General features: G+C 43.7%; 1 protein-coding gene across 1 annotated transcript in view; it reads right to left on the bottom strand.

Moving 5' to 3' along the window:
- LOC133660511 (collagen alpha-1(XIV) chain-like) overlaps positions 1 to 11,121 on the bottom strand; it is a 243,948-nt gene extending 232,827 nt beyond the window's left edge. Inside the window, exons 1-8 of the mRNA XM_062064049.1 lie at positions 11,028 to 11,121; positions 10,937 to 10,957; positions 10,719 to 10,874; positions 10,498 to 10,617; positions 8,707 to 8,871; positions 8,428 to 8,592; positions 4,669 to 4,820; positions 3,912 to 4,041 (exon numbers count right to left, since the gene is read on the bottom strand). Of these exons, the coding sequence (XP_061920033.1) occupies positions 3,912 to 4,041; positions 4,669 to 4,820; positions 8,428 to 8,592; positions 8,707 to 8,871; positions 10,498 to 10,617; positions 10,719 to 10,874; positions 10,937 to 10,957; positions 11,028 to 11,121 (1,003 nt within the window). The remainder of the gene's footprint in view (positions 1 to 3,911; positions 4,042 to 4,668; positions 4,821 to 8,427; positions 8,593 to 8,706; positions 8,872 to 10,497; positions 10,618 to 10,718; positions 10,875 to 10,936; positions 10,958 to 11,027) is intronic.
- Positions 11,122 to 16,287: the final 5,166 nt, after the last annotated feature.

Here is a 16,287-nt window from a genome sequence, read left to right as displayed (position 1 = left end):
TACTGCCTTGTACCAGCTACAAGAAGCCCAGCCCCTCACCCTCCGTCAAACTAGAACAAGGTGGCACAAGGGGAGCCCTGCCATCCCCAACAACCCAGTTCTCCCTCACCCTGCCACATTTCTGGTCGCCTGGGGCTAACTCATGGACTGTACGTAGACTGTGACATCGATGGCACCAAGTGCAGAACCCTCGTGGACACTGGGTCCACTATTTCCCTCATCCGGCCTGGAACGTTACCTGGGACACAGTGCCAGAACCCAAAGGGTTGGAACCCCACCAAGCTTTGTATCACCACAGTCTCCGGCTAATGCACCAGAACGCTATGGAAGAAGTCCCTTCAAGTGACTGTTGCGAGTTGTATGGTGGGCCATAAGTTCTGGTTAACCCACAATCAAGACTCCTGCATTATCGGGCTGGACCTACTGGCTAAGTGGGAAGCTGTGGTGGATGTAACCAAAGCCCCACTGCACCTGGGCTCTGAGACTGTAGTACTCCAAACCACTGGAAGGGAAGGACCCGTGGACCCGTGGACCCGTGGGGCCACAGCAGCATTATCTCTTGCCAAAGAGTAACATCAACCGACGGCCGTCAAGACTAAGCAAGCGACTGAGGATCTGTACTGCAGAAGTAGTGAGGGCCTGGAGGCGGAGCAGGGACGTCAACTTTGTGAGTTACTGGACATGTTTCCCGACATCATTGCAGTAAAGGTGAGGCCTGCACACACACCGGTTTGGTACAGTATGACATTGACACTGGTACTTCACATCATCTGCCTTTGGCCATGCCGTTTCCTCCACACTCAGCAGGCTGGAGCAGAACACAAAATTAAGGAGATATTGGAGGTGGGTGTCACTGAGTCCTCTACAACTGGGCGCCTCCAGTGGTGTTGGTCAGAAAGAAAGACGGCGCCTGGCGTTTCTGCGTTGATTACCACCGTCTCAACGAAGTCACACGCAAGGACTCCTACACGCTACCCAGGGTGGACGAAGCCCACTACATCTCTGGGTCATGTTGATTCAGTTCCCTCGATCTCAAGAGCAGCTATTGGCAAGTGGAGCTGGCACCAAAAGCAAGTCCAAAGACTGCTTTCCCCATTGTCAGGTCAAAGTGAACACCCTAGCCACCTTTGAGCACCTTAAACACAGGATTTTGGCTGACATTCTCCAAAGACACTCTGTGGTCTACTTGGACGACTTTCTCGTGCATGCTGCGGACTTCGGGAGTGCGCTAATTAACTTGGAAGAAGTCTTTCACCCTATCCGCAAGGCGGGTCTGCTCCTCCACCCCAAGAAATGTCACCTTTTCTGGCAAGAGACCTGCTTCCTGGGTCATGTGGTCAGCGCAGCAGGTGTGTCCACCAACCCAGTGAAAGTAGCAGCAGTGAGAGACTGGCCTGGCATTGGAGAGCTTGCCAGGTGGCTGGAGACACTCCAAGACTACGACTTTGAGATTTGCCACCGGGCAGGTCGTCTCCATGTCAACGCACACGCACTATCTTGCCAGCCCTGTGAGGAGGAAGAATGCAGGTACTGTCAGCACGTGGAAAAACAGGAGACAGCGGCTCCTGTGGTAGCAGTTTTACGGACCAACTCAGTTGATGACTCTGTAAACCATGACCCCAGACCAGAGGAAATCGATCTGGAACAACTTCAGTGCCACCGGGGCCAAGATTCTGACCTCTCCCGTGTTCAGGATTGGGTGAGGACGGGTCGACGACCAGCATTGTCAGCAGTTTCAGCTTTCGACCCTAAGACTAAAACCCTCTACTCTCAGTGGTCTAGTCTCCTCAGCTGTGATGGTTTGCTACATCACCACTGGCAGACCCCTAGTGGCGGCAGCATTCTTCAGCTCCTTGTGCCCCACCAACTATGTTCTCAAGTGCTCCAGTTTGTTCATGGTTCGGTTGGAGATGGCCACTTTGGGTTACCAAGACCCTTTACCGCCTCCAGTCCCGGTTCTAATGGCCAGGGTGTCGCCAGGATGTGGAGCTTTATGTTCATCGGTGTGGCACCTGCACTGCAAAGAAGGGGCCCAACCAGCGCTCGCATGCCCCCCTTGCAACAGTACAGGTGGGGGCTCCCATGGAGCGTTTTGCTGTTGACATCCTGGGCCCCTTTCCGATCACGGAGCGGGTTAACCGCTACATTCTGGTAGCCATGGACTACTTCACCAAATGGCCTGAAGCCTACGCAATCCCTGACCAGAGTGCCATCACAACCTCGGAGTACTTTGTAAACAAGTTGTTCTGCCACTTCGGCGTGCCGGAGGAGCTGCACAGCGACCGGGGGCGGAACTTTGAGACTCCAATGTTCGGCGAAGTTTGTAAAAGGCTGGGCATCAAGAAGACCCGGACTACACCGCTGCATCGTCAAAGTGACGGGCTGGTTGAACAGTTTAACCGCACCCTGGCCACCCAACTGGCTATCCTAACCAGCGTTGGCAGCAAGACTGGGACCTGCACCTGCCCTGGTCTTGTGGCCATGTCGGACAGCAGTCCAAAAGTCCACTAAGTGCACCCCTGCAGCCCTCATGTTCAGACATGACCTCTGTACCCCTGTGGACTTGGTATTCGGCCCTCCCCCTGAGACTTAAGTGGTGGGTGGGTTTAGGTTGGTTTAGACTATCTCTTCCATCTTCGAAAGAGGCTTCAAGAGGTTCATGACCTAACTCGAACAGCCCTCGCAGATGCTGTGTCTCGTCAGAAGCGGGCCTACGACACTCGTTGCAGGGGAGAGGACTTTACCGCACGGGCACAGGTTTGGATATACAGCCCTTAGAAGAAGAAGGGCCTTTCCCCAAAGCTGATGATTCACTGGACAGGACCCTGTACTGTGCTGGAGAGGCTGTCAGACGTTGGGTATATAATGCGGCTGGTCAAGAGAACCTGTGTGGTGGTGCTCCACAGGGGCCGGCTCGCTCCCTACCAACCTCTGAGCCCTTCAGGGGATCGGGGGGGGGGGGGATCCTTGAGCTGGCACTGTACCTTCAGAAATCACTGCGAAGCCATTTGAGCAAATCCGACGGCAGCGGCAGCTTCCCCAACACCTTAGGGACTTAGTGATGGATACATGGGTTGCTGGGGTAGGGGCTGTGTAACGTGTTGTGGTTAAGCTCCCAGCATGCAATGCAAACATTTGTTGGCACCATGAGTTCAGGTTGTGTGGTAACCAAATTCTTGGTTAAATGCTGTTTCTTCTTGACAATAAAAGTTTTTTTGGGTTTTCAATCTCCGCGCATTCTACGGAATAAATTAAATAAGGTTTCCTAGTGAGAAAACCTGTTAAATTGTTTAATGAAAATAAAAACAATTCTGGGCTCCTTCATTGTGCTTATGCGTGACACATTTTTTTTTAGATGGTTCACATTTCTTCCTCGATCTTACAGATAACATGAGGAAGTGTGACCAGCTGTATGCTCTTCTTTAGGTAAAAACAATAAATCTCCTAGTCGTCAAGATATTTAAACAAAGTTTGGATTTTTGCAGAAATTTCTTCTCCGTTGTCTTCATGTGCATGCATCCCTCTCGCGTTGTTGATTTGATTGAATTATGTAACATGCAACTCGCCACGTGAGTGTTGCCCCGAGTAATGTTGAGTGTTACCAAGGCTTGAGTCAAACGGACACGATCACTGTAGTAGCGGCAGTACTAGTAAAGGATATTTTTTGTCATGGAGATCAAAAACTGGGGAAAAACAGGATCGGGAAGAAGCTGGGAAAGAAGGACAAAAAACAGGATTTCCTGGCCAAAACAGGAGACTTGGTGGAGGTCTATGTCTAAAGAGCTCTTTTCTAGTTTTGTGCTTTTATCTCTCTAAATCAGAGGGGGCTTCATTATAAATATTTTTATTTCACTGTCTGAAATATTTGTATGAACAGCAAAACCATGCAGGTATGCATATATTACACTTACAAGTTGTCGCCGATCCTCTCAGTGGTTCACTAGTCTTATTTTCATTCACAGCAAACACAGACAGCTGGTATTCTGTCTGCGAGTTGAGATGCTGCAACGCCACTGAGGTGTCTTGGCCTTCTACCACAACCTGGGGTGCATGGAAGGGGTGCAATGAGAAATAGATGAGGATCGGAGCAGAAAAAAAAATGTGAGGATATGAATACAAAATAATGAAAAAGATGTGTGAGGATAAGAGGAAAGACAGGTATAAAGAAAGATATGCAGGTAGTCTGTACTTAATGACAATATTACAGTAAGACTACAATTCAGGTTCATCTGGCAAGGTGTCCTCACATGCAATAAGAACAGCTGGCAGCCATAAATTAACTAAGGATAAAACCGTTTCTGTATTCAAAAGGGCTAGAAAGACTTAACAGCTCATCAGTCAGAGTATCATTCCTGGTGAGGCTTAATTTACGTGGATTCAGCTAAGTGTCTTTCTGAGAAGCTAAGTTGAATATAACATTTTCTGACAATGAGCTTTTTAGCATTTACTTCTATTTATTTGGAAAACATTTGTGGGATTAAAGTGTTTGATGGGGTTAAGGTCAGCAAGCTTATAAAAAACAAATTATTGTCTAACCCTGATTGAATAAATAATTGAAAGAGATGCCGATGTATACACACAAACACACACACACACACACTAATGATTTTAATGAAGAGAAATATGTTTGTGTTTTGTGTGTTTCAACACCAAAACAAAACCCCTTACCTCCTGCGGCTGTCCTCCTTGAGCAGGATAATAAACCACTCGGTATTTCTCCACATTTCCAGGGGAGTGGCTCCATGTCACTCGAAAGCTCCTGGCTGTGATCTCTGATGTCAGCAGGCTTGACGGTGGTTCAGTTCTCTCGGGTGGCTGTTCTGGAGGAGAAAGAAAATGGTAGACAATGCAAAAACCTGATACACATTGAGATCAGAGACAGAGATACAGTAGCACTGGGATAAAACATTATTGCATCCTTACGAAGACCTTTTTGGAATACACATTTTGAAACGATAAAGAATAAGCCCTGGTAAGACAAATACATTTTGGTATTAATGACAAACTTGACTCAACGAGAAGTGGAGCACTGAGGACGTGCATCATTTCTATTATGTCTTGTAAACATGGACCAGTGTGAATATTTAAATAGGACATATGATGATTTTAATCTACTTTTAACACACTTCCGTGTGGTCAAGATAATATGTATTTGATATGCTTTGGGGTAAATTTTGCTCCAAAATCCCATTCATGACACACTTTGTGCATGTGTCTGCAAGATCTTCCTGTGTGGAAGCATTTTCAGACTACAAATGAAACCACACCCCACCCTCTCCAAAAGTAACAGTTTATCTTTTGAAAATGTACACTGTTAAATATATAACTTGAAGACGAACGCCATCCCTATTTTCTATATAGATTAAAGTTCAAGTTAAAGTACCAATGATTGTCACACACACACACTAGGTGTGGTGAAATTTGTCCTCTGCATTTGACCCATCCCCTTGGGGAGCAGTGGGCAGCAGCGGTGCCGCGCCCGGGAATCATTTTTGGTGATTTAACCCCCAACTCCAACCCTTGATGCTGAGTGCCAAGCAGAGAGGTAATGGGTCCCATTTTTATAGTCTTTGGTATGACTCGGCTGGGATTTGAACTCCAACCTACCGATCTCAGTTCACTAAGTCAAACCATTAGGCACACCTGCACGCACTCCGATCGATACAGAGAGTGCTAAAAAAAATCTGCTTTTACCAGCATTTACTTCAATGCATGTTACACGTGTCAGTGTTATTGTGCACATACCAAGATTCAATGACACTAATACTTTATCCTACCTTTTTCTTGAAGTGTTTCTCAAACCAAATGTTGTGGACGAACAAACACAGAAGTACCGTAATTTCCGGACTATAAGCCGCACCTGACTATAAGCCGCACCAGCTAAATTTAGGGGAAAATACAGATTGCTCCATATATAAGCCGCACCCGACTATAAGCTGCAGGGTTTTCATGTGTAATTACTGTAGTATATAGGGGTTCCTGCTACCACGGAGGGGATTGTCGGGACAGAGATGACTGTTTGGGAACGCAAAGCGTCCCATTTATTAAGAATAAATCTTTCAATCATTCAATCAAACTTTCACATCTTTGACATGGCGAACAGCATTCGTGCAGAGTACAAATAATACAACGGTGCAAAGTAATACGAAGTGCTCGCCTGTACGTTATCAAAATAACCAGCCTGCCGGTATATGAAAAGTCAGTCTTTAATCATTGTGTCATCGTCTTCCTCCTGCGTACTAAAACCACCGAAATCCTCTTCGTCGGTGTCGGAGAAGAACAGGCCGTAAATAAGCCGCACCCTTGTATAAGCCGCAGGGACCAGAACGAGGGGAAAAAGTAGCGGCTTATAGTCCGGAAATTACGGTATATATTTTGTAGTATTTTTCTTATAGACAAAGAGCTGGCGGGAGGGCATGAAACTAGAAGGAATATACAAAAGTTCCAGTGGCAACAGTCTCAGCTGTGTGGGCTCAGCAGAGGGAAATTAGGTTTCCGGCACAATGTTTCCAAAAATGACTACAAAATTACATCCGTCAATGTGTGACATCACTTATTCCCCTAGGTTAAGAAACTACTCCAAAACCATGTGAACACAGGCATTCAAAACTGCGTGCAAGCTCATGCCAAATTGCATGAATTTTATTATTTGACGGTTTGGCATTGTTTAACACTAGTATCAATTGTAACATTTATAAGTCAGAAAAAGTTACAACATTCATTATAAGTCTCCTTCAACAGATACATTGTTGTTTTAACATATTTCATAATTATTAGAGGTATAATAATATTCTCATGACAATAAAATAAAATCAGATTTGTCAGTATGCAAATACAATCCAATTCGATTCATAACATATGACTTTATGTCACCCTTAAAGGCCTACTGAAACCCACTACTACCGACCACACAGTCTGATAGTTTATATATCAATTATGAAATCTTAGCATTGCAACACATGCCAATACGGCCGGGTTAGTTTAGTAAAGTGTAATTTTAAATTTCCTGCGAAATATCCTGCTGAAAACGTCTCGGTATGATGACGTTTGCGCGTGATGTCACGGATTGTAGCGGACATTTTGGGACACCATTGTGGCCTGCTATTAAGTCGTCTGTTTTAATTGCAAAATTCCCCCAGTATTCTGGACATCTGTGTTGGTGAATCTTTTGCAATTTGTTTAATGAACAATGGAGACAGCAAAGAAGAAAGCTGTAGGTGGGAAGCGATGTATTAGCGGCCGGCTGCAGCAACACAAGAACTGGGACAACAGAGACTCTTACCAGGAGGACTTTGAGTTGGATACGCGCTACCGTCAGTACGCAGCTGCGGATTCCAAACATTTGATCACTTGCCCGTACGTGCGTGCCGCTATGTGCATGTCACATACGTAACTTTGGAGACTTTGGGGAAATATATGTGCTGTATGAACTTTGCGGAGGTGAACGGTACTTTGGGCTGTGGGATTGAGTGTGTTGTGCAGGTGTTTGATTTGTATTGGCGGGTTATATGGGCGGGAGGGGGGAGGTGTTTGTTATGCGGGATTAATTTGTGGCATATTAAATATAAACCTGGTTGTGTTGTGGCTAATAGAGTATATATATGTATTTTGTTTATTTACTGTTTTAGTCATTCCCAGCTGAATATCAGGTCCCACCCGCCTCTTCCCTATCTGAATTGCTTCCCCTGCCCTCTAATCCTTCACTCTCACTTTCCTCATCCACGAATCTTTCATCCTCGCTCAAATTAATGGGGTAATCGTTGCTTTCTCGGTCCGAATGGCTCTCGCTGCTGGTGGCCATGATTGTAAACAATGTGCAGATGTGAGGAGCTCCACAACCTGTGATGTCACGCTACTTCCGGTACAGGCAAGGCTTTTTTATCAGCGACCAAAAGTTGCGAACTTTATCGTCGATGTTCTCTACTAAATCCTTTCAGCAGAAATATGGCAATATCGCGAAATGATCAAGTATGACACATATAATGGACCTGCTATCCCCGTTTAAATAAGAAAATCTAATTTCAGTAGGCCTTTAACATGTTTGCCGCCTTTTTGCCATGTCTCCAATAAGTGTGATCGCCAGGTACAAAGCTCGTGGACTGGTGCACACATCCTCAAATACACTTGTGTTTATAAATCACATTATTTTCGGCCCTGTAATGTACGTACACAAGTTCTACAGTTTTGACCACAGGTAGTTTTAACCTGGGTCAATAACCTCTGAAGGTGTAAATAAATGGGCTTTAAAAGTATTTGTGAAGTTAAAAAAAAAAATAAGTTAAATTACATTATGAATATAGCTAGAAATTGCATTACCACCCAATGTGTGCTCAGGTAATGAATTTCTGATAGAGCATTTTCATTGGGTATAAATTTACTAAAGCTGCACGGTCCATCGAGTCTGTGATGTCTCATTTGTGCACTTACGTTGTTTTATGTCCTTGTCTTGCTGCTCCACTTGTTCACACACTGTTCTGGTCAGCCCTTCAACAATGGAGCTCATAACATTAAAGTCAGCGACATTGTATACATGAGAGTCGTGGGGCTCGGAAGCGATGGAGCGCAGCTCATTCTCATCAGCATTCTTCACACCTGGAACACCAAGAAAAAAAGTACACACTTTAGTATATACACTAATTTAGGTGAAGCTCCACAAATTGTGAACAGTGAGAAGATTTCTCCTGCGTACTGTATGTCCAATCTCACCGATAGCAAACAGCTCAACACCATCTTTTTGCAGGCTTTGTGCAGGTTGGATAACATCATCCTGAGACTTCCCATCAGTGATGAGGATCCCAATCTTAGGTACACCGACACGGGCACCAGACTCAGGCTTAAAACAATTCTCAGAGATGTAGGACAGTGCGAGGCCTGAAAACAGTCAAGTTAAGAGGAATAAAAAAAACAGCCGTATGATTTATACAACTGATGTACACTGAGTGAAAATTGAATAGGGAACGACATACCACAACATACACAAATATAAACGGAACACTTTTATTTTTGCTCCCATTTTTCATGAGTTGAACTCAAACATCTAAAACTTTTACTATATACACATAAGACCTATTCCTCTCAAATATTGTTCACAAATCTGTCTAAATCTGTGTTAGTGAGCATTTCTTCTTTGCCAAGATAATCCATCCTACCTCACAAGTGTGATTAAACAGCATGATTATTGCACAGGTGTGCCTTAGGCTGCCCACAATAAAAGGCCACTCTGAAATGTGCAGTTTTATCACACAGCACAATCCCACAGTCCATGTTAGAAAAGCAGCCAGTATCTGGTGAGGCAACCATTTGCCTCACACAGTGCAACACATCTTCTTCACATAGAGTTGATCAGGTTGTTGACTGTGGCCTGTGGAATGTTGGTCCACTCCTCTTCAATGGCTGTGTATGAAGTTGCTGGATATTGGCAGGAACTGGAACACGCTGTCGTATACGCCAATCGCTCCTGGGAATTGTGTACACATCCTTGCAACATTGTGGGGTGATGGTCTTGGGTGAATGGCACAACAATGGGCCTCAGGATCTTGTCATGGTATCTCTATGCATTCAAAATGCCATCAATATTATGCACTTGCGTACGTTATTCATACCATACGCCTGCCCATACCATAACCCCACCCCCAGCATGGGCCACACCATCCACAAAGTTGCCATCAGCAAACGCCACACACGCTGTCTGCCATCTGCCCTGAACAGTGAAAACCGGGATTCATCCGTGAAGAGAACACCTCTCTAACGTGCCAGACGCCATCGATGTGAGCACTTGCCCACTCAAGTCGGTTACGACGACAAACTGCAGTCAGGTCGAGAACCCGATGAGGACGACGGGCATGCAGATGAGCTTCCCTGAGACGGTTTCTTACAGTTTGTGCAGCAATTCTTTGGTTATGCAAACCAATTGTTGCAGGAGCTGGCCGGGTGGCTGGTCTCAGACGATCATGTAGGTGCACCTACTGGATGTGGAGGTCGTGGGCTGGTGTGGTTATACGTGGTCTGCAGTTGTGAGGCCGGATGGATGTACTGCCAAATTCTCTGAAACGCCTTTGGAGACCACTTATGATCCAAGAGAACATTCAATTCACGGGCAACAGCTCTGGTGGACATTTCTGCAGTCAGCATGCCAACTGCACGCTCCCTCAAAACTTGCAACATCTGTGGCATCGTGCTGTGTGATAAAACTGCAACTTTCAGAGTGGCCTTTTAATATGGGCAGCCTAAGGCACACCTGTGTAATAATCATGCTGTTTAATCAGCATTTTGATATGCCACACCTGTGAGTGGGATGGATTATCTTGGCAAACAAGAAATGCTCACTAACACAGATTTAGACAGCTTTATGAACAATATTTGAGAGGAATGGGTATTTTGTTTACATAGTAAAAGTTAGATAGATATTTGAGTTCAACTCATGAAAAATGGGAGCAAAAACAAAAGTGTTGTGTTTATATTTTTGTTCTGTGTATTACGTCACTCAAAAAACAGTACCTGTTTGAGTGTTTCCTCCTTTGTAAGGAAGGTTCTTCACAGCATCAAGTACAGCATCTTTAGTTGTGAAAGCATTGAGGTGCCACTCCATCCTTGGCTCACCACTATACTGAGCCAGTCCTGAGGTTTAAACACATTTGCATAACATATCAGTTGCCTCTACAAAGTATATACTGGAATAATGCATAAATATATATTAACTTTAGAAAAGTTAGACCCACCTATCCTGGTCTTATCAATGCCCACGTTAAATGCGTTGACAAGATTTTCCAGGAACATGCGGACCAGTCGAAAGTTATTCCTTCCAATACTCCAGGAACCATCTACCAGGATCACAATGTCTGCTATGGCCTCCGTGTGGCACACAAACTGGTCTGCTAGAAACAAAGCATTTAAGGGGACCTATTATTCAAAGCCAACTCTTTTTACTTATTGGTACCTGCTTTGGTGTATTTGGTATCTGCATAAGTCACAAAGGTTTGAACTAAGACCATGTAAACATGGCGGAGATATTTATAAAACAATCTTGCCTTCCTTCATACTGTACTTCCTCCAAACCAGCCATTTGGAATTTGCCTCAATAGCGACGTTTTCCCCAATTGTGACGTCAGCAGATATTTCCATATATGATAAAACATTTATCCTAAGTGCTTTGCGCGAGTCCACAATTGTAGTCAGCGCTGTAGTCAATAAACTTTTTTTTTTTACTCTATGCTCTTGTTGTGGGGCAGACTGGCTCGTACATGGACATACATCTTCCGCTGTTACCATTTCTAATACAAAGTAGCTAATAGTTTGAACTTACAGCTGTCAGTAGACTCTATATGGAAGCGCTTAAAAACTACAACATGGATAACGGGAAGAAGACATAGTCAAAGTGGTATGGGGACAGCGTGGCGAAGTTGGGGGAGTGGCCGTGCCAGCAATCTGAGGGTTACTGTTTCAATCTCCACCTTCTACCATCCTAGTCACATCAGTTGTGTCCTTGAGCAAGACACTTCACCCTTGCTCCTGATGGGCCTGGTTAGCGCCGTGCATGGCAGCTCCCACCATCAGTGTGTGAATGTGTGAATGTCTGTGTGTGAATGGGGGAATGTGGAAATAGTATCAAAGCGCTTTGAGTTCCTTAAAAAAAGGTAGAAAAGCGCTATACAAGTACAACCCATTTACCATTTACCATAGTCAAAGTGGAGGCACGTAAATAAGACCACCCACAAAACGGCGCGTCATGAAGAGTCGGTCAGAAAACGGTCTTTAAAGGCCTACTGAAATGAAATTTGTTTATTTAAACGGGGATAGCAGATCCATTCTATGTGTCATACTTGATCATTTTGCGATATTGCCATATTTTCGCAGAAAGGATTTAGTAGAGAACATCGACGATAAAGTTCGCAACTTTTGGTCGCTGATAAAAAAAAGCCTTGCCTGTACCGGAAGTAGCGCGACGTCGCAGGTTGAAAGGCTCCTCACATTTACCCATTGTTTACACCAGCAGCGAGAGCGATTCGGACCGAGAAAGCGACGATTACCCCATTAATTTGAGCAAGGATGAAAGATTTGTGGATGAGGTACGTGAGAGTGAAGGACTAGAGTGCAGTGCAGGACGTATCTTTTTTCGCTCTGACCGTAACTTAGGTAAAAGGGTTCATTGAATTCCACACTCTCTCCTTTTTCTATTGTGGATCACGGATTTGTATTTTAAACCACCTCGGATACTATATCCTCTTGAAAATGAGAGTCGAGAACGCAAAATGGACATTCACAGTGACTTTTATCTCCACGACAATACATCAGCGAAGCACTTTAGCTACGGAGCTAATGTGATAGCATCGGGCTTAACTGCAGATAGAAACAAAAGAAATAAACCCCTAACTGGAAGGATAGACAGAAAATCAACAATACTATTAAACCATGGACCTGTAACTATACGGTTAATGCTTTCCAGCCTGGCGAAGCTTAACAATACTGTTGCTAATGACGCCATTAAAGCTAACTTAGCAACGGGACCTCACAGAGCTATGCTAAAAACATTAGCTATCCACCTACGCCAGCCAGCCCTCATCTGCTCATCAACACCCGTGCTCACCTGCGTTCCAGCGATCGACGGAGCGACGAAGGACTTCACCCGATCATCGATGCGGTCTGCGGCTAGCGTCGGATAGCGCGTCTGCTATCCAAGTCAAAGTCCTCCTGGTTGTGTTGCTGCAGCCAGCCGCTAATACACCGATCCCACCTAAAGCTTTCTTCTTTGCAGTCTTCATTGTTCATTAAACAAATTGCAAAAGATTCACCAACACAGATTTCCAGAATACTGTGAAATTTTGCGATGAAAACAAAACTTTTTGTATTGGATACAATGGTGTCCGAATACTTCCGTTTCAACGATTGACGTCACGCGCCTACATCATCATACATAGATGTTTCAACCGGAAGTTTCGCGGGAAATTAAAAATTGCACTTTATAAGTTAACCCGGCCGTATTGGCATGTGTTGCAATGTTAAGATTTCATCATTGATATATAAACTATCAGACTGCGTGGTCGGTAGTAGTGGGTTTCAGTAGGCCTTTAAAACATAATCTATGGAACATTTTGCTCACAGAACAAGTATTACATGTTATCCAGAACACAAGGAAATGTTTTAAATGTAGAAAAAAGAGAGAGAGAAGAGACCGTGAGAACAAATTACAGGTATTTAAAATGACAAGTGATGAACAACACGACGGCCACCATGGCTATCAATCTAAAATATAGCTTCAAATGTAATTTGTAATGTTACCAAAACACAAAAATGCAGCAATAATATGAATTTTAATGTATTTAGTTATCTCATGCATACTCTCATTCAGCATCATCACAGTCACTATATTGATACTAAATGAAAGTGGCTACTTTATATTCAATCATCCAACCAAACCTGGTGAAGTAATTGGGCTCATTTTAGTACATTTTCTTTTCCTGTGAATGTATATAACATAGAAGAGACACAAGCACTGTGAGTCAACAACAAAGTAATTGAACTGCCTGAATTTTGTTTTCAAGCCAATCCAAACAGAACTATTATTAAACCACTCAGTCAGGATGCATTGGATTTCTTACAGTTCTCAAACTAAAAGATGGGGTGACTAAGGTGTTGAACTGCTAATTACAACACAATCAGTCTTTGATACCAACAGGGAACGAGTGAATGTATCAACTCAATGTAATCTAACAGTTATTTGGTATTATCGATCAAACGCTGTTGCTCAAAACCACAAGAGTGGACATACATCTAAACACGCTCTGTATACTTGAAATTACATGTGACAGATTCCCAGAAGAAAGGCTAAAAACAACTCAGATATTCTTTATATGGAGTGTGTTGCCAGCAAGAACAATTTTCCGTCTTGCTGTTTGAACCATACATCCGCTGTAGATACCAGATAAAGATGAGAAAAACAGGCAGGGTAGGTGAGGGGATAGTCTTTTGGCTGACACCTTTTGAAGAACAGAAGTTGAAGACAAAAATAAGATTTTAAACAACATGGCCAAAGGTTTAGATACCCAACTGTAGAATTGCAATGAGTAGCAGAGTTTGTTTACTTTTTGTTTATTTGGTGGATTTACTATCCACATCGTATTTACTATCAACATGGTTAAGGTCTAATGTGGAGTGTGGGTGTTGTTGGTCTGGACCCCAGGATGCGGAGATAGCAGGCAAAGTGCAGGTAAAAACATTTGATTAGGGAAATCACAACAAAATAGTGCAACCTAATTGCAAAAAAAGGAACCAAACATGGAAGCATAGGGAAAGCGATGCACGTTGAGGCACAAAGCAAATATGATCCAGCCCCAAGCAACCAGGGACAGGTGTGACCTGATATCCAATCAGTGACAGGTGAGGGAGCCAGCATTCAGACTACAGAAGTGGTGGAGACAAACAGGAAATAGAGAAAAAAAACAAGAGCGCTGAAAAGGAAATAATAGAGAAACTAATACAAAGTCTAAAGTGTGATGTCATATCATGCGAAAGCCATAGCTATTATTGTCTAAAGCACACGTGAGTACCAAGACAATTGTGTTTTGCCTACAGCAAAGCATGGTGGTGATACCGTCATGGTCTGGGGCTGTATGAGTGCTAGGGAGCTGTGATTCATTGAGGGAAACATGTTCTGTGACACTGTGAAGCAGAGCATGAACACCTCCCTTAGGAAACCGAGCCTCATGATAGTTTTTCATCATGATAAGGCTTCTGAACACACCTCCATGAGGACAAGTGCCTTGCTGAGGAAGATGAAGATGATGGAGTGGCCAAGTATGTGTCGAGACCTGAACCATATTGAGTACCTGTGTGGCATCCTCAAGCAAACAGAAGGTGAAGGAGCAAATTGTCTCGAAACATACACCATCGATCTCATCGTGGTGCAGAAGCCAATATGATTTGGGTTTTTTTGCTGATAACGGACCAATACACAATAGCAATCTCGGATCTGAACATCCCTAATTTTTCCTAAGAGTAATTATAATAGGGACATGTATTGAAGAATAAATATCAATGAAAAAATATAGAAAATTTTATTGGTTAGATAGTTGCTGTGCTGGTTTGAGTGCTACTCGGGACACATTTGATTTGCTAAAATGACGATGATTGAGTAAGAAGCTACTTAACCAACATGAAGCAATAAGTGAAGATAGGAGAACAAATGTCCAATACTGGGACCAACATTGTTCAATCTTTATATAAACGATTTGTAAAGTTACGAAGGACTTAAAGTTGGTATAATTTGCAGATGACATGACTGTGTTTGGTTCAGGAGAGAATACACAGACACATTTTTGGGTGTAATGATAAATGATAATGATAAAATGATAAATGATCAAATGAACTGGAAACCTCATATAAAAAATATACAATGTAAAGTAGCAAGAAACACGTCAATAATGAATAAGGCAAAATATGTTCTGGACCAAAAATCACTTTGTTACAATATGATTGTTACGTTGATACTCCAGCATATTAATATATGTTGCAGGGGGGAACGTTTAGAGTGAGACACACGGTACAGGAAGTAAGCGGACTAGTGTGAGTGAGTCACCTGGAATTGTACCTGCACGGAAGTTGCCAATAAAGTACAAGTGAGCAACTATACTGCTCTAACCGTCCACTCTTTATGGTTGGGAATATAACGGACTAGAGTGAAACATGGTGGCAGTGGTAGTTAAACTTTGAGACCGCCACGAACGTGAAGAGGCGTCGCTAACGGCTTACAGCTAGCGGGACCGGAGCTGACAGAAACCGCGGCATCGAGTGACGTGAGTGAAACGGAAATGGAGAAACTGAGACCTCCGCCGATACTTCGTTTGGACTCTGCTAACTTGGCGAAGTCGTGGAAATGTTGGAAAGAGGAGTTTACTCTTTACATGGAACTGATGATGCCGGAAGCAGAGGAGGTTATGAAGGTGAAACTTTTCTACTATGTAATCGGCGAAAGTGGAAGGGAGCTGCTGAACACGCTAGAGGGCAGCAGTGGATCGGCGAGGAGGACTGTGAGCTCGATGATGTTGCTGTTTGATGGACATTGTTACCCTAAACTGAACGAGACAGTAGAAAGGTACAGATTTTTTGTGCGCAATCAAGGATTGGAAGAAAATATTGACAAGTACGTCACAGATTTAAAAGTTTTGGCAAATACGTGCAATTTTGGAGGTATAAAGGACTCCCTAATAAGAGACAGAATTGTTTGTGGCTCACACAGCTCTGCAATGAGAGAGAGGCTGTTGAGGGAGGAAAACTTAACCCTGGAAAAGTGCC

This window comes from Entelurus aequoreus, linkage group LG11, assembly GCF_033978785.1.
Source record: "Entelurus aequoreus isolate RoL-2023_Sb linkage group LG11, RoL_Eaeq_v1.1, whole genome shotgun sequence".
Lineage (NCBI taxonomy): Eukaryota > Metazoa > Chordata > Actinopteri > Syngnathiformes > Syngnathidae > Entelurus > Entelurus aequoreus.
The sequence above is the reverse complement of the archived record's forward strand: the minus strand, read 5'-3'. Positions and strand labels throughout refer to the sequence as shown.